At 41.6% G+C, this 19964-nt stretch overlaps 1 protein-coding gene across 1 annotated transcript in view; it reads right to left on the reverse strand.

The window, feature by feature from the left end:
- Positions 1-368: 368 nt before the first annotated feature.
- SKOR2 (SKI family transcriptional corepressor 2) overlaps positions 369-19964 on the reverse strand; it is a 26818-nt gene continuing 7222 nt past the window's right edge. The window contains exons 4-8 of the mRNA XM_065861381.2: positions 16377-16442; positions 15894-15992; positions 11040-11107; positions 2388-2452; positions 369-451 (exon numbers count right to left, since the gene is read on the reverse strand). Coding sequence (XP_065717453.1) covers positions 2390-2452; positions 11040-11107; positions 15894-15992; positions 16377-16442 — 296 coding nt within the window. The 3' untranslated portion in view covers positions 369-451; positions 2388-2389. The remainder of the gene's footprint in view (positions 452-2387; positions 2453-11039; positions 11108-15893; positions 15993-16376; positions 16443-19964) is intronic.

Genomic DNA, 19964 nt, shown 5'->3' on the forward strand with positions numbered 1-19964 from the left:
GTTTCTTTCCATAAAACAATCGCTATTCAAAAGCAACAGGTGACTGGCAGATGTTGTCAAGCGTTTGTTGCGTTAAAAGTATCGTCAGTTCCTTTCACAGCTTATCTGTACGATTCACCAAAAGCATTTTCTCTATCAAGTTCAACAGTCCTTCTAAAAACACAAAGACTTAAACTTTGGTACCAACAAAAAAAGATCCAGGACAGGCATATTTTTTTTAATTTTTGTTGCTGTTGTTTTGTTTAAACTAATAAATAAATGGCTGCTACATTCTATTTTACATGGTTGTCCATGATGCTTTGAGGTCACTTGTCCTCGGGTTCCGAAGAACCTGATTTGTTTTGTTCTTTAAATCCCCAAACACTTCCATTTTTTCAGTCTATATACAAGTCAGTTTCCTGACTGGTGAGTTATAACTTATAAAGCAACAGCTGCAAGACATCCTGTGCCTCTAGGAATAAAAAGAAATTAAAAAAAGAGAGAGAAAGAGAGAAAGTGTTACTACCACAAAGCCCAAGTTTGAGATTTCTTTACTCACAGAATTACATAATTTATTTACAATCCTTGAAAAGGAGATACGCGTAAGTCACCCATTCCAGAAGCATCCTCTGAGATTTTGCTAGTCAGTAGCCGCAGAGATACTAAATAAATGTGGATAAAGAGTTAAATGCGGAAATAGTCACATCGAAGTGCAAAATAAGCACAACTAAACCATAAGACCCGCAATGGAAAGGAACACAAAGCCCAACAAGGGCAGCAAAGGATTACGGAGAAACACAGAGCATTAAATCGAGCGGTTGCTCCGCAAACACGCAGAGCCTTCGCCCCCGTGGTGTGTCGCGTGTGTATGTACGTGCACACACATTCCTTCTCGAGGCAACTCTTCTCCGCTTGGAACATCAAGAATCTGAAATTGCTTCTGGACAATATTGTTGTGATTCTCTGCTTGACTGATTTAGCTTAGCAGTTAAGTAACAACTAATCTTTCAAAAGCACCAGGGCCTACTTAGAGAAATCCCCGTTGTCTGCAGGGATGGCGTGCCGCTGGAAACAGAAATCAGCGTGAGAAACGCATCCATCCTTCACGCTCTCGGCAAGCAAGCAGGAGAGGCGCGTAGCTGCGACACCAGCACCTTCGTCGTAGGGTTTGTCAGCTGCTGAAAACCTGATGCTGGGAACAAACAGCGCCGTCCGTCTGATGCTGCCATCCTCAGGCAGACTTTTCGTTGTAAATCAGAGCTTAAGACAAGGCGCTCGGGGCAGGACCCGCTGCGTCTCATCTCGGGGAGGAGTACTGTTTTATTCAGGGTATTAATATCACTGAATTTATTTTAAATCAGCGCTCAGATTAATCTAGACTCAACTGGCAAATGCTGGCAGTCAGGAAGGAAGTACGCACAAGAGAAATAATAAAAAAGCTGACCAACTTGATGCTTAGATTAATCTCCTTATCTCAGTAGGCAGAGCTCAAGGCCACAGATACTGGTTATCTCGTTACTCCTAATGCTTTTATATTTAAGTATCTGCTTCGTCTGTAACTCAGGCAAACCTCCATCTGATCTATACTATCAAAACCTTCTCAAACGCCCCAGACGTTCTCTTGAATACCTCTACTTTGTACATTACTGAGGTCTCTACGTATTAATAACTCTTTTTTTTCCTAATCCCACCTCAGGGATTTTTTCAGTGAATCCGCAAACCAGATTTTGTGGTGTAACAGCAGGGTTACTGGTTTTTGCATCTCTGTCCCCAAGCCCTAATCTTCTTGTTTCACCAGGAAGAAGAAAAAAGATAATATCATTTAAATGTTAAGGCTTTAGCACCCAAAACTGGAATCTCCCAGGACACTGATGGTGGAGACGGTGCTTATTCTAACTGAGCGCTTCTGAAAAACACTCCTGAAAAACACAGTGTTTGGTTTAGGAAGATCCTGCACATGGGCAATGGGGTAATCGGCATCCACAGGAGAAAATTATAGAGGACAATGTTGGTGTAGTTCTGTAATGCTCCCAAATTACACTCCTCTTTCCTGGAGCTGAAGAAGCTCTGTTATGGGCAGAAAAACCCAATTCCTACCTGCCCGTGTGTGAATTTTTACTGCAGCGTGAATGCCAACGTATTTCCCTCCTCGCCACCACTTTGAGTGCTCAGGCGATTGGGGCTGGATTCACCCAGTGGCACGTCCTACCCCATTAAGCCTCGTAATTCATGTGACTTGTCACTTATCAGCTTTATACCGTATCACAACACCTCCGCAAACAGACCTTTTAGACCAGAATCAGTAACATTACGCAACAGGATGATTCTCTTAATTCTTGCGACGCCTGCGAAGGAAAACATGACAGACAGACAGAATAAAATAGCCTTTTTTTTTTCCTCAAGCTCACCTTTAGCTTTTGCTGAGGTGTGCACCGAGCTTTTCTTTCCTGATCAAGCTTGCTGCATAGGGAATCTGCAATGACACAGAAACAAAGCCATCGCTTTATGCCAACGTTTGGCTAACAACATAGATTTGATAGATCTGGTCTTAAGGGTCTCTTCCAACCAATATGACTCTATGATATCCGAGCTGCAATGCCTGTAAATGAAAGTTTTTGTTTGCCTCCTTGTATCATTTTAGAAAACGATGCCTTAAAGGATTGAATTCTTTATAAAACTGCAAGGAAGTTGAAGCAGAAATAAAATTAAAATGGTCCAAATTAAAACAACAGATCTTAAAATCTAATGTAAAAGATGTCTTCCAACGTTTGCTTAGATCAGTTGTTGGCAAAAATCAAGTCGCCAGCCATTCTGCCACCCATGAGATGACAAAAATCAGCTGTCTGTAACAAAGCAGGCAACACACGCCAATCTCTGCGCAGCCGAAATGCAGCGGGGTGGGAGTACGAGACTTCATACATTTATATCCCCATAATTAGGAAGTTCATAATAGTTATCTCTGACTTGCACCGATCTGAAGAAAGCCACTGAAGTGGAACAAATAATTAAAGAAAAAACAGAGAACATAGGCATATTAGGGAACATCGTTATATTTAGAAACAAAGTACGATGATGTGCTCACAGGCTACTGGGAATACAGCATGGGGCTGCTCTTTTTTTCAGTGGTGGGCCTTTAGAATGCAACAAAACTAATTTGCTCTGAGATTTCTCCATAGCTGGGAATCGAAGTGACTGCAAATTCACTGTTCTTCGATGCTGCCTTTTGGAAGAAGTCAGGTTGGGATCATTAAATCTATGTCCCTACACTCCCAGGTGCTGCTGCACACTGAGGTGACCTGCTTCTGCTGCCAGGCACTCCAGAATAATTCCCAAAAAATGACAAATACGCTACTGCAAGCTGACGAATAGGCTGGGCTCAAGTCAGGAGCAAAGCCTTAAGCTGCACAAACAGCAACAGGAACAGACAGGCAAATGCAGAGAGTTCAAGTGACATGCTCTTCATACAACAACATACTAGAAGGATGTGAATTTACATCCATATCCACTGACTATACATCTAACACATGTGCATCCCTGTTTTGGTTTTAATTATGTTATATCCACAGTTTGTTACTGCTTTTGTGTGCGTTGTGCTCAGTGTGTCTCTGGGCTGGTGTGAAGTGCAGTATCTGCAGTGTCACCTCCAACCCTGCTCTTCTGAATAAGGAAAGAGCAGGGCAGGCTCAGGATCAGAGACCTTATAGCAAAGAAACTGTTTACCTGATCACCCGTTTGCACAGTTTAGATTCGAGAAGGAGCTACAAACAAACTGCCTGAATAGGCACATTTCAGCTGGGACCCGTGATGCTTCACCAAGTTTTTCTCCTTCCTCCCTCCCACTCACAACAGGCAACATCGGTTTGCGTGGCCGACAATTATATAGGACATCTCCCAAGCCGTACTGACCTAGATAATACAACGGGGTACATTCTGTCAGAAATTAACTGTTCTTAATCCACTTCTCCGCTATATTTGGCACATCGGCAACTTTTCAATGTGTGTTGGTTTATCCATTCTCCTGGTAATAAATGACACTGGGAGAGGTGGGTTTCCAAGAGGGAAATGACTACTTTCTTCATGAGTTAAATCGCCTACAATGTCATCTTCTACTTTTGTCGCTGGAAGAGCATTTGATAACTCCAGTGCTGCAGTAGAATAGTATTTAGCGCTCTTCATGACAATACAATCTCCTTTTGGACATCCACAGTGACTGCTGCAATGCACGACAGGATCAGCACGAATATCCAATGCGCAGCCCTTCCCAAAGTGCGCACACCCCTGCCAACAATAACACAACTGTGGATAGTTTGGTTTTAAGTAGCAAGAAAAGCAGGATGATCGTGAGCTAGCACTATGCCCCTGTGTGGCCAGGAAGGCCAATGGTACCTGGGGTGGGTTAGAAGGGGGTGGTCAGTAGGTCAGAGAGGTTCTCCTGCCCCTCTGCTCTGCCCTGGGGAGACCACACCTGGAATATTGTGTCCAGTTGTGGCCCCTCAGTTCCAGAAGGACAGGGAACTGCTGGAGAGAGTCCAGCGCAGCCACCAAGATGCTGAAGGGAGTGGAGCATCTCCCGGGTGAGGAAAGGCTGAGGGAGCTGGGGCTCTGGAGCTGGACAAGAGAACACTGAGGGGTGACCTCATTCATGTTTACAGGTATATAGAGGGGGAGTGTCAGGAGGATGGAGCCAGGCTCTTCTGGGTGACAACCAGTGATAGGACAAGGGGTAATGGGTACAAACTGGAACACAAAAGGTTCCACTTAAATTTGAGAAGAAACTTCTTCCTGGTGAGGGTGTCAGAGCCTGGCCCAGGCTGCCCAGGGAGGCTGTGGAGTCTCCTTCTCTGCAGACATTCAAACCCGCCTGGACCCCTTCCTGTGGAACCTCAGCTGGGTGTTCCTGCTCCATGGGGGGATTGCACTGGATGAGCTTTCCAGGTCCCTTCCAACCCCTGACATTCTGGGATTCTGTGAAATCTGTTTCTTATGACTAAGTCCACATTAACAGGAACAACGGGAGCAGATCTGTAGGGGACATGAGAAAGATCCAGTGCCCATACTGCATTTCTCTTGTTTTATTTTTCTTCAGATTGGTCCAGTCCCGGGTGCTGGTCACCTGTTAAAAAATCCAGTTTGTGAGCTCTGAGTCTGCTCCACAACAGCAACAAAACCACAGATAAGCAGACAGGATTGGGGATGAATTTCTAAAGCAAACGCGCTTGGACATCAAAAAATCTTCTGTACACCATCCTCTTTTGGAGACTTCACCTTCACATCTCATCTCTGGGTGGGGTACACAATGACACATCACCCTGACTTCTGTTGCTTGAAGAGGGAATCTTCAGTACCCCAGGTATCTAATGCATATCTAGAAGGTTTTAGTTAAACAGTTTTTATGTTCTGACACTGCGCTTGAGACCTCAGACAGAACCCTGTCTGGCCAAGACAACCCTTCCAAATGCAAAATATGTTTATGCAGGAAAGGGCTGAAACGCCACTGGAAAACTACAGTCTCTGCACACAAGGTGCTTCTGGATGGAATGACGGCTGGGATTAAGCAGAAGGAAAAGCCTATACTGAGCTTTTTACAGCTGGAAGAGTAATCCAAGTGCCAAAAGCGTGTTGTAAAGTATGAGTCTCCACTATTGCCCTGTGAAAGTACTTACAGGGCAGTGTACTTGTCTGTTTTTTAATAACTATTAATTCTAAAAGGCATTCCTTTTCTTTAACACTTCAATTTATTGGAGAAAGAGGCCCAGCTCCACCCCACTAACCCAAGGCATACCCAGATGCTTTGTCAAGACACAAGTTTTGCTCACCTGTCTTAAAAAAACAAATCAGACAGTGGCAAACAAAATTCTGCTGAAAAAAGCCCTTGTAAGCTCACTTTTCTGTACACAGCCAGGGATGTGTATGCTACCTTTGGCATCAAAAGGACGTATTCCCAATTCACTCCACTAAATCTGGAGAAGAACTCCACCAAGAACCAAATGAAGATAATGGAACACACAGAAATAGACCTGCAGCATCATCACAACCGCTAAAGCACAGCAGAAGAGTAAATATGAGCAAAGTAATGTAAATATGGGCAAAGTAATGAAATCTTCCTTGGAGTCGGCAAGACACAGTAAACGCAGAGTTCCAGAAATGCTCTTTTACCTGTTATTACCTAACTGACTGTCAGTGGACAGGCACTTGAGCACAAACTGCAGCTCCAGACATCCAAGAATGATTCCACTGAACAAATGTTTGCCTCTAACACTCTTGACAAGGTCAATCAATCTGGCTGGACCACTTTAAGCAGAGACCCAAACCAGAAATCCCAATAAAACACTACTGCTATTTCCTATTTCCACTTTTTGAATGGTGTGCAGTGACCAAGGACTTGGCATATAAAAATGCAGATATTCCTTGTTTGTGTAATGAATACCTTTGCTGCACAAAGCACCTGCTTTCCATATACAACCTAAAATAGGAATTAAACCTACTAGTGCTTTTCTTAATCACAGTAGGACCCAGAGAAACATGGTTTCATACCTCTAAAGATCTAACAACGTTATCACAAGGTAGGTGTTTTCTTCTTTTAAACACTCCTTGTGAATCTTTAAAGATGGGGATGAAAGACGATGCAGAGATGATAGAAATCAATTTTGCGGGTAGATAGCTCCTGATTCATTTCATGGTTGATTCAAAGCAGCTCTGAGAGTATAAGGCCATGGAACATCAGAGGAGTTTCAGCTGGATCCAGCTCTAAGCTCTGAACATCATAACTGTCAGCCCAAAATTAGGTTAGCAAGGAGAAAGTCAGTTCATGGGAGTACAAATAAATTAAAAAGAACCCAAACAAAACCAAAGCAACACATTCTACTTGGGCTGGAAAGACAATTCACATTTATAGCATATCTCAAAGACCTTCTGCCTTTTACTCCTTCGCAAAATGAAGGGGATTGATCACTATTCGATTTTAGTTACCTAAATAACAATGGCCGGGTGACAACCACCACCTTAGCTTTTCCTGATGGACAAGTTAAAACTGTGGTCAGTGCTTCCCAGGAACCTATAAAACAACTTGGAAAGGACCCCAGCAAAGAAATAAAGCAATCTAGCCTGTTCTCAGGAGCTTAATTTGCTGCTGGGTGCTCTTCTTCTCTGTGGCAATGGTTTAGAGGGCTTCACAAAAACATATAAGGATCAAAATCATCATGCTGGGAATGCCACTTCTGATCTTTTTCTCCCACCAGGCAGCTAGGAAGAAAGTTGATGTGTTTTAAATTTGATTCACTAACACAGGTGTGCAGAAGGCGATACCAGACAGGTATGGAGTGTCAAGCAAGAGGTGACTCAGTCCTGCGTTGGGCTGGCTGGGCTGTCCTGACAGGTTAATTCTGGTCACACTGGACAACAAATGACATCTCTAAAGGCAGGTGAGCTCTTTTGAGGCCGTACCACACGTGGCATTTTGGAATTTATCCCAACCTGCTGGGCAATGATTTCTTCTCAGCGGCCTTCTCTGTATAGCTCAATAACAGAAGCCAGATGGTCCATGCCTGAATCCATATGTAAAACTTGTATTTTACATATGACCTGCAAGTACACGCACCGTACTTCGCTGGTTTGGGAGAGAGAACTTTGAAAGAGCAAGAAGAGAAAAACGCATTCAGTGATTTAAGATCTATGTTCTCGTTCAATACGATGATGCCTTGGCTGAGAGCTTGGCAAGAACAGGTTGCGATACCTTCTGGTAGCGGCTTCGGATACTCTGACCAACTCCTTTCTCAACAGAAATTGCCAATGGCAACACAACATCCCACTGCTCCAGCTACGTACCGAGCCAGGTTATATCCAAAGACGGCAACATCCACCACAGAGGATGCAACAGGACCCACCCTCCATCCTCCCAATGATCTGAGCCTTACTCCTGACTTTTAGAAAGCCATAAAATATATAATTTTTTAAAGTCTGGAGCAGACAAAGCGTTAAAATAAATACCCATCGATTAAACAGGGATCTAACGGAGGTTTTCAATGCAGAACATTAAGGCTGTGGATGCAGTGATGGTCGAAAGCGGCAGAGGGCACCCAAAGCCCACGCCAGCCCCCCCGAGCTGCCACCCCTCTCGGACCGGCCGCCATCCACGGGTGGCGATTTGTCACCACTTTCTGCATCGCAGAGACACGATGTCACCCAATAAATGGGAAATATAAGCCTTACGATCAGTGTTTGGTACTGGCGGGGCATGAAACGCTACCTCCAAGCAGCCCTTTCTGTGTAACTGTCAGGGTACTGCGAGCGTTTGCGCTACAAAGTTTTCAGAAACAATTATATTTGGTTAAGTACTTCATGCTTAGGTTCAGCTTGTTGTATTCCAGACATTCCTGACTCATCAAACACGTCAGGGCAGTTTATCTGAAAGTCTGACTACTCGGTTTTGCAGCTTGAAGAAACCCAGGTCAGAGTGAGAGAAATCATCATTAGGGCAAAACTTTACTCTGGAAGTCTTCAGGAAGGACTAATTTAGGCCATATAATCCCTCAGCTATGAGAACAGCCAAAAAGAAACTGACTCTGTGCATTTATATTGTTTGTAATATTAAAAAAAAAAAAAAAAAAAAAACCACCAAAAAAGAAAAAGTAAGCAAGTCAAGTTCTGTGGCTTGTTATACCAGTAAATTTTGGGTTTAATCCTGCAAAGTTTTCCTACAATTTTATCCTACAAAGCTAATCCTACAAACCCTACATACACCTGTGAAGCTATAAGTAAAATTAAGATCTGTGTATGCACTAAACACTTCTGCTTTTCTCTCTGTACTTCTACGTTAACAAGAATATTAGGTGTGGGCAGGGCTGTTAAAGCAATGGTGTGGTGTCCCAGGTACATGCAAAACAAAACAACAAAAAAACACACACAAAAAAATGAGATTTGAACAAGTTTTGTTGTGTGTTCTGTGCCAAAAGCTTTCATTCACCCATGATATAAACCAAAAAGGCCAAAGGAGTTCTATCTTTAGGATATAAAATTCATTAAACTAAAATCTAGATACAACCAGACAAGATATATTCACATGAATGAATTAAGAAACTGCAAGGATTATCGCATTGGAAGTGCTGACTCCAGCTATTAATCACATCACCGGAGATTTCTGCACCCAGCTTAAACAAACATGCGTGTGATTTGCAGCAATCTCTCAATTTTTCATATGAAAACTTCCTTTTATTGGTCTCACTAATATACAACCTATCTCAATGATACTGGGAAGGATACCCAAACGGGAGCATCAAGACTTGTTGATGATTTGGCAATATTTCTATTAATAATAATTAAACTGACGCATCCGCAGTGAGTAAACAGGTCCTGAATTGTTGGTGTAGTATATTTAATGTCAAAACCAGTCTCTATAAGTACACTCAAGCAGCGCTGTTTAATGATTAAATGACTATTAGTCTTTCGGTAGCATCAGCAAGTGAAAAGGGTTTGAATTACACGATCGTATTGCTTTTCCTGCCCAAGAAAAAGCACTACGCTGAACCTTGTGATTTCTCCACTTCGTGTAAATATGAAAAACCACCATAGCTGGAGGTCTGGGACATCTAGTTTAAATAAAAAAACACTTCACAATAAGGCTACAAAGTGAATGGCAGAGATAATCCATTCTCTCCCTGGGAGGAGAGCTAGGTCCAAGTTCAGCTGACACAAGAAAGTGCTCAAGTGGACCTACAGAATTTGTGCTTAAATGTGATCCACAGCAGAAATCAGGTCACTTGCCTCAAGTCCAAAGCAGCAGGGGAAGTACTTTTCAGGATAGCATCCTAATTACAATCTTCTGTGACAATATAATTCACAGATTGAGCCAAACTCCTTGCCTGGCATCGAGAGGGAAAGAGGAACACGGTAACAACTGGACACGTTAAAGAAAAAGAGTGGAAACCAGCGGAAAAAAATCTCCAAAGATGTTCTGAACTTAAATTTCCTCTATAAACAACCTCCTTTGAGCGTCCTCCATCTCTCATTGAAACCTCTGAAGTCAGCAGCAACAGGGAACGGGAATGTTCGACAGCTCTAAAAATAAGGCTGCTCCTAAATGCCTCCAAACACAGGTGCACAAGCTTGACAAACCTGGCCTTCAGCTTTATTTTTATGTCCTGACCCATCCACTAGAAAATGACAGTATCAGGAGGTTTCTCCGCACCAGGATCTGTGACAAGCACCGGCAAAATTTAAATGCTTGAGCACAGGGGCTGATTCAGGTAAGTGGGAATATTTGGCAAGCCTGACTCAAAAAAACCCGGTTGAATATGAATATGAATATTAATATTCAACCCTGCTGAATAATGTCAGACTGATCACACAAAAAGCACCAGGAAAACAAGCATTAGCTGACAACCTGCCACCCGTTACGATGCCCTGCTCTTAAAATCACATTAAGCAGTATCTGAGTAAGAAACAGCTTCACATATTCCACCCTTTGCTTGCACTGCATTAAGTATGTCAAGTTTTCAAAACAGCGCAGTTCTATGCAATGATCTATAGTTGCACTCACACACACACGCAAAATCCCTCTTGATTTTAAAATAACAAGCAATGTGCGCATACACTGGACTGTGTTTTGGCAACTGGAGCCTTTACTGCTGAGTTAAGCACTTCTTCTAGTGGCTGAAATTTAAAATAAAGACACATCTTTACGTTTATTTTTCAGTGAGAAATGGGACTCGCACCAATTCCCTACCCAGGGCTGAAATGCAACTTGTACAAGGTAGAAACATCTAAATGCTTAAGGTTTACTGATTCAATGTTCACATTTTGCTCTGAAGAAGCACCTCTTGGTGTTGAGTCAACACATTTAGTTTAGTTGAAACACGAAGACCCATCTGGTTATTGTACGAATGTAAATCTCCAGGTAATTAGATTCTAAACCAGCTGAGAACCGCACGCTTATGTCTCGTAAAGTGTAAGGTTAATATGAGCTCGGTACATCTGCATGGCTCACAAAGGAAAAGTTCGAGGAGTGCATTTAAAAAACATAAAGCCACAGTTCATAACGTTTTTAGCAGAGAAGGCAAACTCACAATTTGTAGCTGCTGCACCATTTCTTCTCTGTATGCCAGTTCCCGCTTCATCTGATCTTGAAAATTATCTGTAAGAGGAGGGTAGATGCAGTAATTAAAACAGAGACCACACAGCAGAATTTATATAAATCAAATTAAATCAAACCAAATCACTACTGAGGAATTGTGAACCACTACAATTACAAGGCATGCCTGACGAAAATGTCTTCTCTAGTAGGAGACACTGTAGACAACAGAAAAACTGTGGAAAACTCGGATTCAGATGCTTCCCCAATTAGCAAATGTAGGCTGCTGAGTTTCTGCCATTAGCATTTGTTCTCACAATGATTTTCTCAATGGGCCAGACTCTGCGGTCACTAGTCGAACTTCTACCAAGACTGAAGAGCAAAAATATCTCTTCTTTTCTCTGGCATAAATCAGTTGACATCAATAGGGATGTCCAATATGTGAGAACAGAAAGCGTTCAAGGCTGCAGGGTTTGATTTGTAGTTTGTAACAGCGCTGATGTCTTTGAGCAAAACTCAGCCTAGAGCTCCATAAAGAACGACGTGGAACCCAGAAGGGAAAACGTCTTTGAAAAACAGACCCCAAAGAGCTAGGTTACAGCACAGGGAAGCTTTCCTGCTGTAGGGGCCCCTCCTTCCCTTATTTTCCTCCTCAGTAAGCATTTCAGACAAAACTTCGTTTGGTAGAAGATTAACTGCTGGTCTGTGTTCTGTAACATTGCTGTTGAAGGTTGAGAGAAAAGGCAGAAAAACATAAACAAAACTATTGACAAGAAGTAAATAACTTGGAGAGTTGCATGATGGAGACCTAGGTTCAATGATGGGCCATTAAATGGAAGAGGAAAGAAAACTCATCCCAACCAATGTGGTTTTGATCTGGGAGACTAAAGCTTGTCCTAAACCACGGGAGTATTGAGATGAATATCAATAAAAACTAGCACAGAGCACCTCAACACCCAGAGCTTGGAGAAGGGCACTCTAAGGCAGCTAAAAATGGTTTATTTACAACTAAATAATTAAAAGAATTAAATAATCATGCTGGTTGATGGAACACAAGACCAGGACTCAGGAATCCTGGGTTTAATATCTGCTCTACGTGTCTCCCCACGCCTCCTTTCATCACCACTAAAGCACAAATAACAGCGCTGCTTCATCTGCCAAGTGTGTTGAGAGGATTAATGGATTAAATGACTGTGGGATACTTTGACAGCACAGTAAGAGGAGTCACAGAGACCCCTCAATTGCAATGGAAAGATTTAAGCCCAGGTGAGAACAAGCGGCTCCTATTAATACTCATTGCGCTGCAGGGAGCTCACCCGCTCCCAAAAAAAGCTGCACGGCCTTGCCACGACTTCCCAATCCCCAAACCAAGGATGTATTGGATGTATTGGATGTATTATACCTCTATGTCTATGATTCTATGACCTCGATTGTGGGGAAAGGGAATGTATCCCCATCAACTGTGAGCATAGGAAAGGGCTAGAAGAAAATACAAGGAGGCAGAGCTCTGTCCTCCTCATTCACACAAGGATTTTCCCCTCTCCCAATGAGCAAAAATTGTTTAAAAGGCAAGGAGGGACTTTAGGATGAAAAGAAAATAGCAAAGTAAAAAAAAAAGAGTGAGAGCCTCAGTCAGGATGAAACTGTCCAGCTCATCTACATTAAAAAAAAGGATATAAATGACATTATCTTAAATGCCGACTCAACCAGGAAAATAAGCTGACAGAAACAAAGCAGGTTTGCAATTCCTCTCTTCCCAGCCCCACAAAAAAGGCGTGCAGCATAAAAGGGTGACCACCTCCCGTCCTGGTCACTAAAGGCTGATAAATCTGTGCTAGCTACTACTGAGATACTCCAGTTTCGCTCCTAGAACGCTACATAGACAAATTTTCCTTCTCTCCTCACCATTTTCCTCCTGACTGGCTCTTCACAGGCTCATCACCTCTTGGAACAAATAGCTCAGAAATCTGGCTCAGTCCTGCCCTGCAAATGTCCAAGCTCACAGTGGAAATGGGGTGTTAATGGTAAGGACGGTGTTTTTTCCAGCAGCGTTTATTTGAGTCTGAATGCTTACAGACAAAGCCATGAGCGATACCCAAGAGAAGAGATATTAATATTTAAATAGCTTTCTTAACACAAAATTAAATACTTGAACTATCCAGACTATGCCTCTGCCGTTTTATTACGATGTTGTTAAATGCAGACGGACAAAATACGTGCCAGCCGACACCAAAAGTACAAAACAGTGGAGGGTTCTAGGAGAATGTGGTGTCAGCTGTGCATAGGTGCTCATATTTCTGTCATGACAGCAAATTATTTGATTTTCTTCAAGTCATCTGATCGTTTATTTTCTTCAAGTGATCTCCGTGTTGAGGAAGGCAAAGGAAAACCTCATCTGCAGCTTTCAGGTGTAATAGCAACATAAAAAATAAAGGTGCAAGCAGCAGGAGACAAGGTCTGCTGGCTCATAAATTATCACAGGCCACATTTCAATGAGCTTGAAAATAAGATTGGTTCTCATTTAACAGTGATTTCCACGAGGAGAACGTAGAAACCCAACACCGTTTACACACAACACTGCATAGCGCTGCTGTGGGAGGTGGTTTGATGCTATAATATTAATGTGTAAAGCCCCAAATATGCTTGGTTCCACACGCAAGACCCCAAAAAAGATGGTTTTCAAGTTAACTCCAGGTGACTTGACAGGAGCATTTTCTAGAGCCATTTTATAGTGACTCGGGAAACCGGGCAAAACAAATATTTCCCACTACCTGAGCTAAAGCAGCAGCGAGAGCCTGGAACAGCCCCATCTCTTTTGCTGGAACACACGCTGCTCCAGAGGACAAATTGCACTTATATTGGATTTTACACTTACTTGCCTTACAAAGACCCTTTTTTATTGTTTTACTGTCTGCAGAGGAGGGTGGGGTTTTTTTTGGTAAATCTAAATCTGTAAATAGGTTTTACGGTCACTTGTATATATTGCTTATAGCACATTATCTGTTTTCTATTTTAATCCTGAAGAAAATTGACCACTACTTTGCGGTACACTGAAACCACATATTTTTCAAGCCGGCATACACAGTCGCCACTTCCTTGGTTGGCCCTGCATGTTCTTTTCTTTTATTTGAGATGTATTTCATGTGGTTTAATTGCAGTGTTTATTTACATGGCAATGACAGAGCATTAATTTTACCGTAGAAGAGCAAATGGATAAATGAGTGACCCGAATGGCAAAACTCCAAGATGCCATTTCACCAATACCACACATCAGTGTTTTGATCTACACAAATTATTTTAAAATTGCCTCACTTCCAAACCCAAGTAATGACTGGATTTATACTGAAGGATGAGGTTATCCTCCTGTGATTAATATCTCTATCACCTCAAACGGCTCTTCTCCTTTATTTATGAAGCTGTCTACATCTTTCGATATTTGGGCTAAAGATGGAGTCATTCTCCGAGTCATCACACTCCCTCGCTTCCCTGAACATACCCTATCTGATGCTATAGAAAGGGGAAAAAAGTATTTTCTTTATATAATAGGAAAATTCTGTCTGTGTTCCCACCTTTTCCTGCAATTCAGGGAGGTGCAACATTCCTCATCTTGCAGCAGTGGTTTTGGTTGACTTGCTTACTGGTAATACTGGATTTTATTGCTGGGGTTTTTATGTAGGAACTCAGGAGGACTAACAAAAGAGTTTCTAAATTCCTCAAAGAACTGTGATAAACCGGCATGAGGGCATTTTGCACTGAGTGTTGAACAAACATTTTAGTCGTGCAAGAGTTAAGAGAAGTTGGCAAACGGCAGAAGAACCTGACAATTAGACCGGGAAGGTTTTAATGTATCTGTCTAGGTTTACTGTGAGTGCTCTGTCCACATCCAGTCTCACAGGAAAACGAGGACAAAAATCGAGAGTTTTAAAAAGCAGCGTATTAAACAAACCTCATGTCATCCACATGAGGAAAATATTGAATGGAGATGCTGTCAGACCTCCTTTGGACTTCATGAGGAAGCAAAGATGGGTGCAAACACACTCTTTCTTGCATTTAATATTGAACTGCGGAGACTGTCAGGACAGGCAGCTACAGAATCGCGACAGGGAAGCCAGCACAACAGCTCTGATGGAGACCCCCCGAGCACCCCAGGTTTGCAAAACTACATTCACCGCATGCTGGAGAGCCCACCCTGTGTCTTCTGGCTTGTCCTGATGATTTATCCTGAAAGCGTATTTTCCCGTGTTGCTACCAGCGTAATTCAAAAGGTCTCAATCAATAGGTCTTTTTTCCATACCCTTGTGCATGCAGCTGAACTTTCTGGGAGCTTTATGAAACCCCTATGGATTGTCCATTTTGTTTTCTTTTATTTAACGCATGGCCAGCACGTCCCATCACCCCTCACTAGCACCCATCAGCCATGGTGAAAGGACCATCTCAAAGAGCCCATCTCAAGAGAAAAAATCCAAACAGGTCTTTCTACTTAAACACGGGACAAATCAATTCTCCAGCATCATCTAGAACCACCTAAAGAAGACTATGTCGTACCCTGTCTTCAAAAGCCTCCAAGAAGGTCCCCCAAGATGCCCCAGGCATGTTTCTGTCTACTTGCTGTATTCAATGTAATCAAAACCAGTAGAATATACACCAAAACAGACATCCTGCTTCAGATTTTCCCTACAAAAGATCTGCTTGGGGAGCCTGAAAAGCCACCAGAGAAGCTCCGTCAACCTCAGCAGAACCAAACCAAAGATTCTGGCAACACAACTGAGAACATATCTCTCCCATTTTAACCATCTGACAATGACCAACCACCCGCAGATAACACCAAAACCACAGAAATGTGTCTTACTGAAGACTGGGAAAGACGCGTTCCCTTTCAACACCTGGAATTCCTGTTCTAGTCTCCTCCGTAGGTCGATCTGTTCAAACAAAACCTTCTGGAGTTCTTCTAACAAAGGGAAAAGAAAAGTGGTTTTGTTAATCTGTATAAATAATTCTTGAAAGAACAGTTGCAGAGCAATTCATTACTATAAGACAAAATATTTTAGCAGTTATAAAAAAGTGTTGCATAGACCTACAATAGATTTTGTGCAGAAAGCCATGAATATAAATCAATGTAATATATTATTTTAAAGTATTATATTACAGTGTCATGTATTGATTGATATATATGCATTAATCTCAATTATATCCACCCAAAGGTCCATATATTATTCATATGTTACTTGACAAGCTTAAAATATGGTGCAGAACAAAAGTGCCCCCTATTATCCTTATATTCTATTAAAACAAAGAGCAGTTTTATAACGTAAGAGGCCCTTATTTATTTTACCTTTCCCCATGTTCTCCACATCCTTCTTCAGCGAATGAGGTGAATTGGTTTCTTGCGTGTGTTCACCTTAAAAAAGAGAAATAAATAAAGTTATTGATTTGCTTTTCAATCGTTATTGTCCTTACTATGCAACTGCTTCAGAGAACCTGGAGTGAAAAGGAAAAATAATATGCAGAAATCGTAGGATTGAGGTTTATCTACATATCTCTGCGCACGTACCACAAATGTTTGTAGGACTTTTATGTGCTGCTAGTGGAAAGTATTTACAGATATCACATCCTCCTGCAGACGAGAGCTGGCGTCTCCTTGATACGAAGGAGCGCTCCTCTTAAACCTCGCCCACCGAACTGATCCTGGCTTTTGCTCTAAACCCACTTGAAGATCAGAAGATAACTCCGTCTTATCTCCTCTCTTCACAATGCGAAGTCCACACCGTCTAGTTGGGTAGGACCCTCTTCCCAAATCCACAGGGAAAAACCCTTTTTTTGCACCAGCCTCTTTGCCTTCGTCAGCTCTTTTTTTATCAGCTCTACGGCACGAGCTTCTTTTAACTGGATATCATTTATATCCAGCTGAGATAAAATTGACATTAGTGGTATTTGCATCTAAAGGATACACCTCAGAGGTCAACCAATTCAGAGACTTCCGTCCTCCGCTGCTCATGTAATTTTTAATCATATAGTAGCAAAGAATTTTCTAGATAATAAAATTCAGCTGTTTCCTGCTACTTAGAATCGTAAAATCGTTTTGGTTGGAACAGACCCTTAAGATCATAGAGTCCAACCATAAACTAGCACTATACCTTTCTTTCAACCCTTTTCCTGTAAAAATAAAATAAAATTAAATTTAAAAAATCTTCACAAGGTGTTAAGTTCATGTGGATGACCATTTGACTGTGAACTTTCTGACAGAAGGTGCTATTTTCCTTATCCTCTGGAATCGTTGAATTTTCATCTGATTTCTATGAACAGCGTCTTAGAACAAAAAGCCAGGAAAAAAATGTTCTCGAAATAAAAAATACCACTACAGCTGAAATTAATGGGAAATTTTCTATTATTTGAAGTAGAAAAGTACTCTAAATAATTAAGAAAATATTTGGTAAATATCCAGTTATTGAACTAACTGGACTAATCTTCAGTTTAGTCCATCATTAACTTTACTGAGGAGTAATCACAAGAAAGAGATACATATAAAGCTACTCGTGTATTTAGGTATTTGGAAGAGAGAATCACGGAGGAAATAGCTTGATTTTTTTAAATAAAGAGCAGTAGCACTGAATAGGTCACTACACAACAGATACGATAGTAGCTACTTAAAAACTCCTAACGTCACCATGCATTTCGTAATAGCTCCTCAAAATAAACTAATTTTAAAGTGGAGTTGGAAAGTCTTGTTTCATATGCAGTCAGAAATCCTTTTGAAAAACATTTATTATATTTATTTTTAAACATTTATTATATTTATTTTTAAAGATCAATGCGTTCTTATATCCGGTAAACCTTGAGGTCCGAGTATATGAAACATATCCAATAGCTACACATTTCAGCATCCGCTGTCTCTTTGTTCCTTAAAAAAACCAACCGCTCATTGAGGCATATACATTTACACAACTGATAACCTGCTGCCAGCAATTGAATTTTAAAAATCCCTTTTTGTAACACAAAGTGGTTTTTTTTTTAAAAAAAAAAAACTTTTTTGTATGATATTTGATATCCACAAAGTATTTTCTGTAGTTAAGTTTCGGGCAGTGGTTTGAGGTGTTTCCATAATGTAAAATGGCATTTTTGTTCTAGTTAACGTAATTCTCTTTTAAACAGGATTGCTAACAAAAGAAGTATTTTGTTAGATTAATCAGGGTGCACAACATAAAAAAAAAAAAAAGGAATCTAAGTTTAGGAAGGGTATTTATTTAATTCTAAATAATCGTATATTTTTCCGATCAATTTCTCTCATTGAGGCGTTCTTTTCTGAATGTTTTATGTGTAATTTTGTGGGATAACAGACTCACAGAGAGAAGGTAAGTGGATTTTTCAAGGGGAAGGAACAAAAAGGAGAAGAGACTGGATCCTAGCACAGATCATAGCGCTTTCCCAGTTCGGTTGAGCTTTCAGGGCTGGGTGGTTTGAGGCTGCCGACTCGCTGGGAGTGAAAGAACTGCATCGAAATGAAAATAAGGGCATGTAGCATGAAGAACAACTTCTCCAGCAGCTGCAGCCTCCTTGCTGAGCTTCCAAAAAGGCTTAGAAAATTCCCCATCCTTGCACCTAAAATAAGAACAGGGTGGGAAAAGCGAAGGTATTTAAAGGCAAAACCCAGCACGTATGGTCCTAACTGCATTTTTAAACTGCTTTCTGATGCTCAAAGCCTCGACATTATTATTGTTAACGGTAATAATAATCAGATGGGTTTCACCTTTCCAGTCCCCCTGAAAATGATAATCAGGAGCCTGTGCTTCTCCGTTTTTCCGTACTTCCCAGAGGCCTCATCATGCCTTGTGTGCTACTCTACCTTAATTGAAAGGGAGGAGGTATTGAATATTTAACCAGCTTCCTTTCTCTTAAATGTTAATTAAAAGCTAAATAGGTGTTTAAAAACAAACAAACAGAAAGCCCAAAGAATTTTAATCAGCCTAAGAAAAAATCACTTCCCCTTCTAATAGCTGCGCCATAACTCTCTTGGGTCTTGTCTACACACAAACTTGTAGCGGCGTGTGAAATGGAAAGCTGTGCACTACGGACATCCAGGTTGTCTTTGAGAGAGATCTATTTCAGTTTATTCCCCCACAAAAAATCAAACTATACCTTCACCTGGCCAGCTGGGAAAAGGGGATGAAGTATTCATGGCCAGTTTGCATTAAAGCTTTTGATAGCTCAGTTCTTCCCGATCACTATGGGTGCACAGACATTTATTCTGGAATAAAACAAGGTGGGTTGTATTTTTGGTTTATACGAATGTTCTTGTTATCCAGAACGTGGACATCCACATGCAGAGGAAAGCAGAAATGATGACTGTGAGTAGACACACCTCAAATTACTGTATCAATATTCTGAAAACCAGCGATCCCTATTTGTACATTGACACAACCTCGCAGATGCCACCGTTTTATTAGTTCTACACCCACTGGAGCAGCTTGTATTATAATTCTTAATAAAAGAAATTAGCAGAGATATTTCTAAATGTACTCTCCCCAAAAGAAATGCACATTCACCCTCGTTGTACAAAACCAAACCAGACATAAGTCAGGTTACCTCTTCATGTTGGGCCACCCAGAGCAATTCCTCCTCGGGAAGCTCTCAAAGCGCCCATCAAACAGCAGTGAAAAATTCCCAGCCTGGCCCAGACAACTCAGCTCCATCAACGAGCGAACGGTGCACAGAGCTCTGGACCGAGAAAAGAAATCATCCCCCCTACTTCTCAGCCCTGTCCCTTGTCCTCAACTCATCCCCTACACAATTCTCACTGTGCCCGCGGTGCCAGACCCCAGCAACCGAAATCATCTGCCCGCCCATGTCTCAACATCGGGCCAGATTATTCCTGGATGGAATTTAATTGTCGCAAATCTGCAGCTCTGCAGCTCCTACCAGGTGA

Source organism: Patagioenas fasciata, chromosome Z (genome assembly GCF_037038585.1).
Source record: "Patagioenas fasciata isolate bPatFas1 chromosome Z, bPatFas1.hap1, whole genome shotgun sequence".
NCBI classification, from domain to species: Eukaryota; Metazoa; Chordata; class Aves; order Columbiformes; family Columbidae; genus Patagioenas; species Patagioenas fasciata.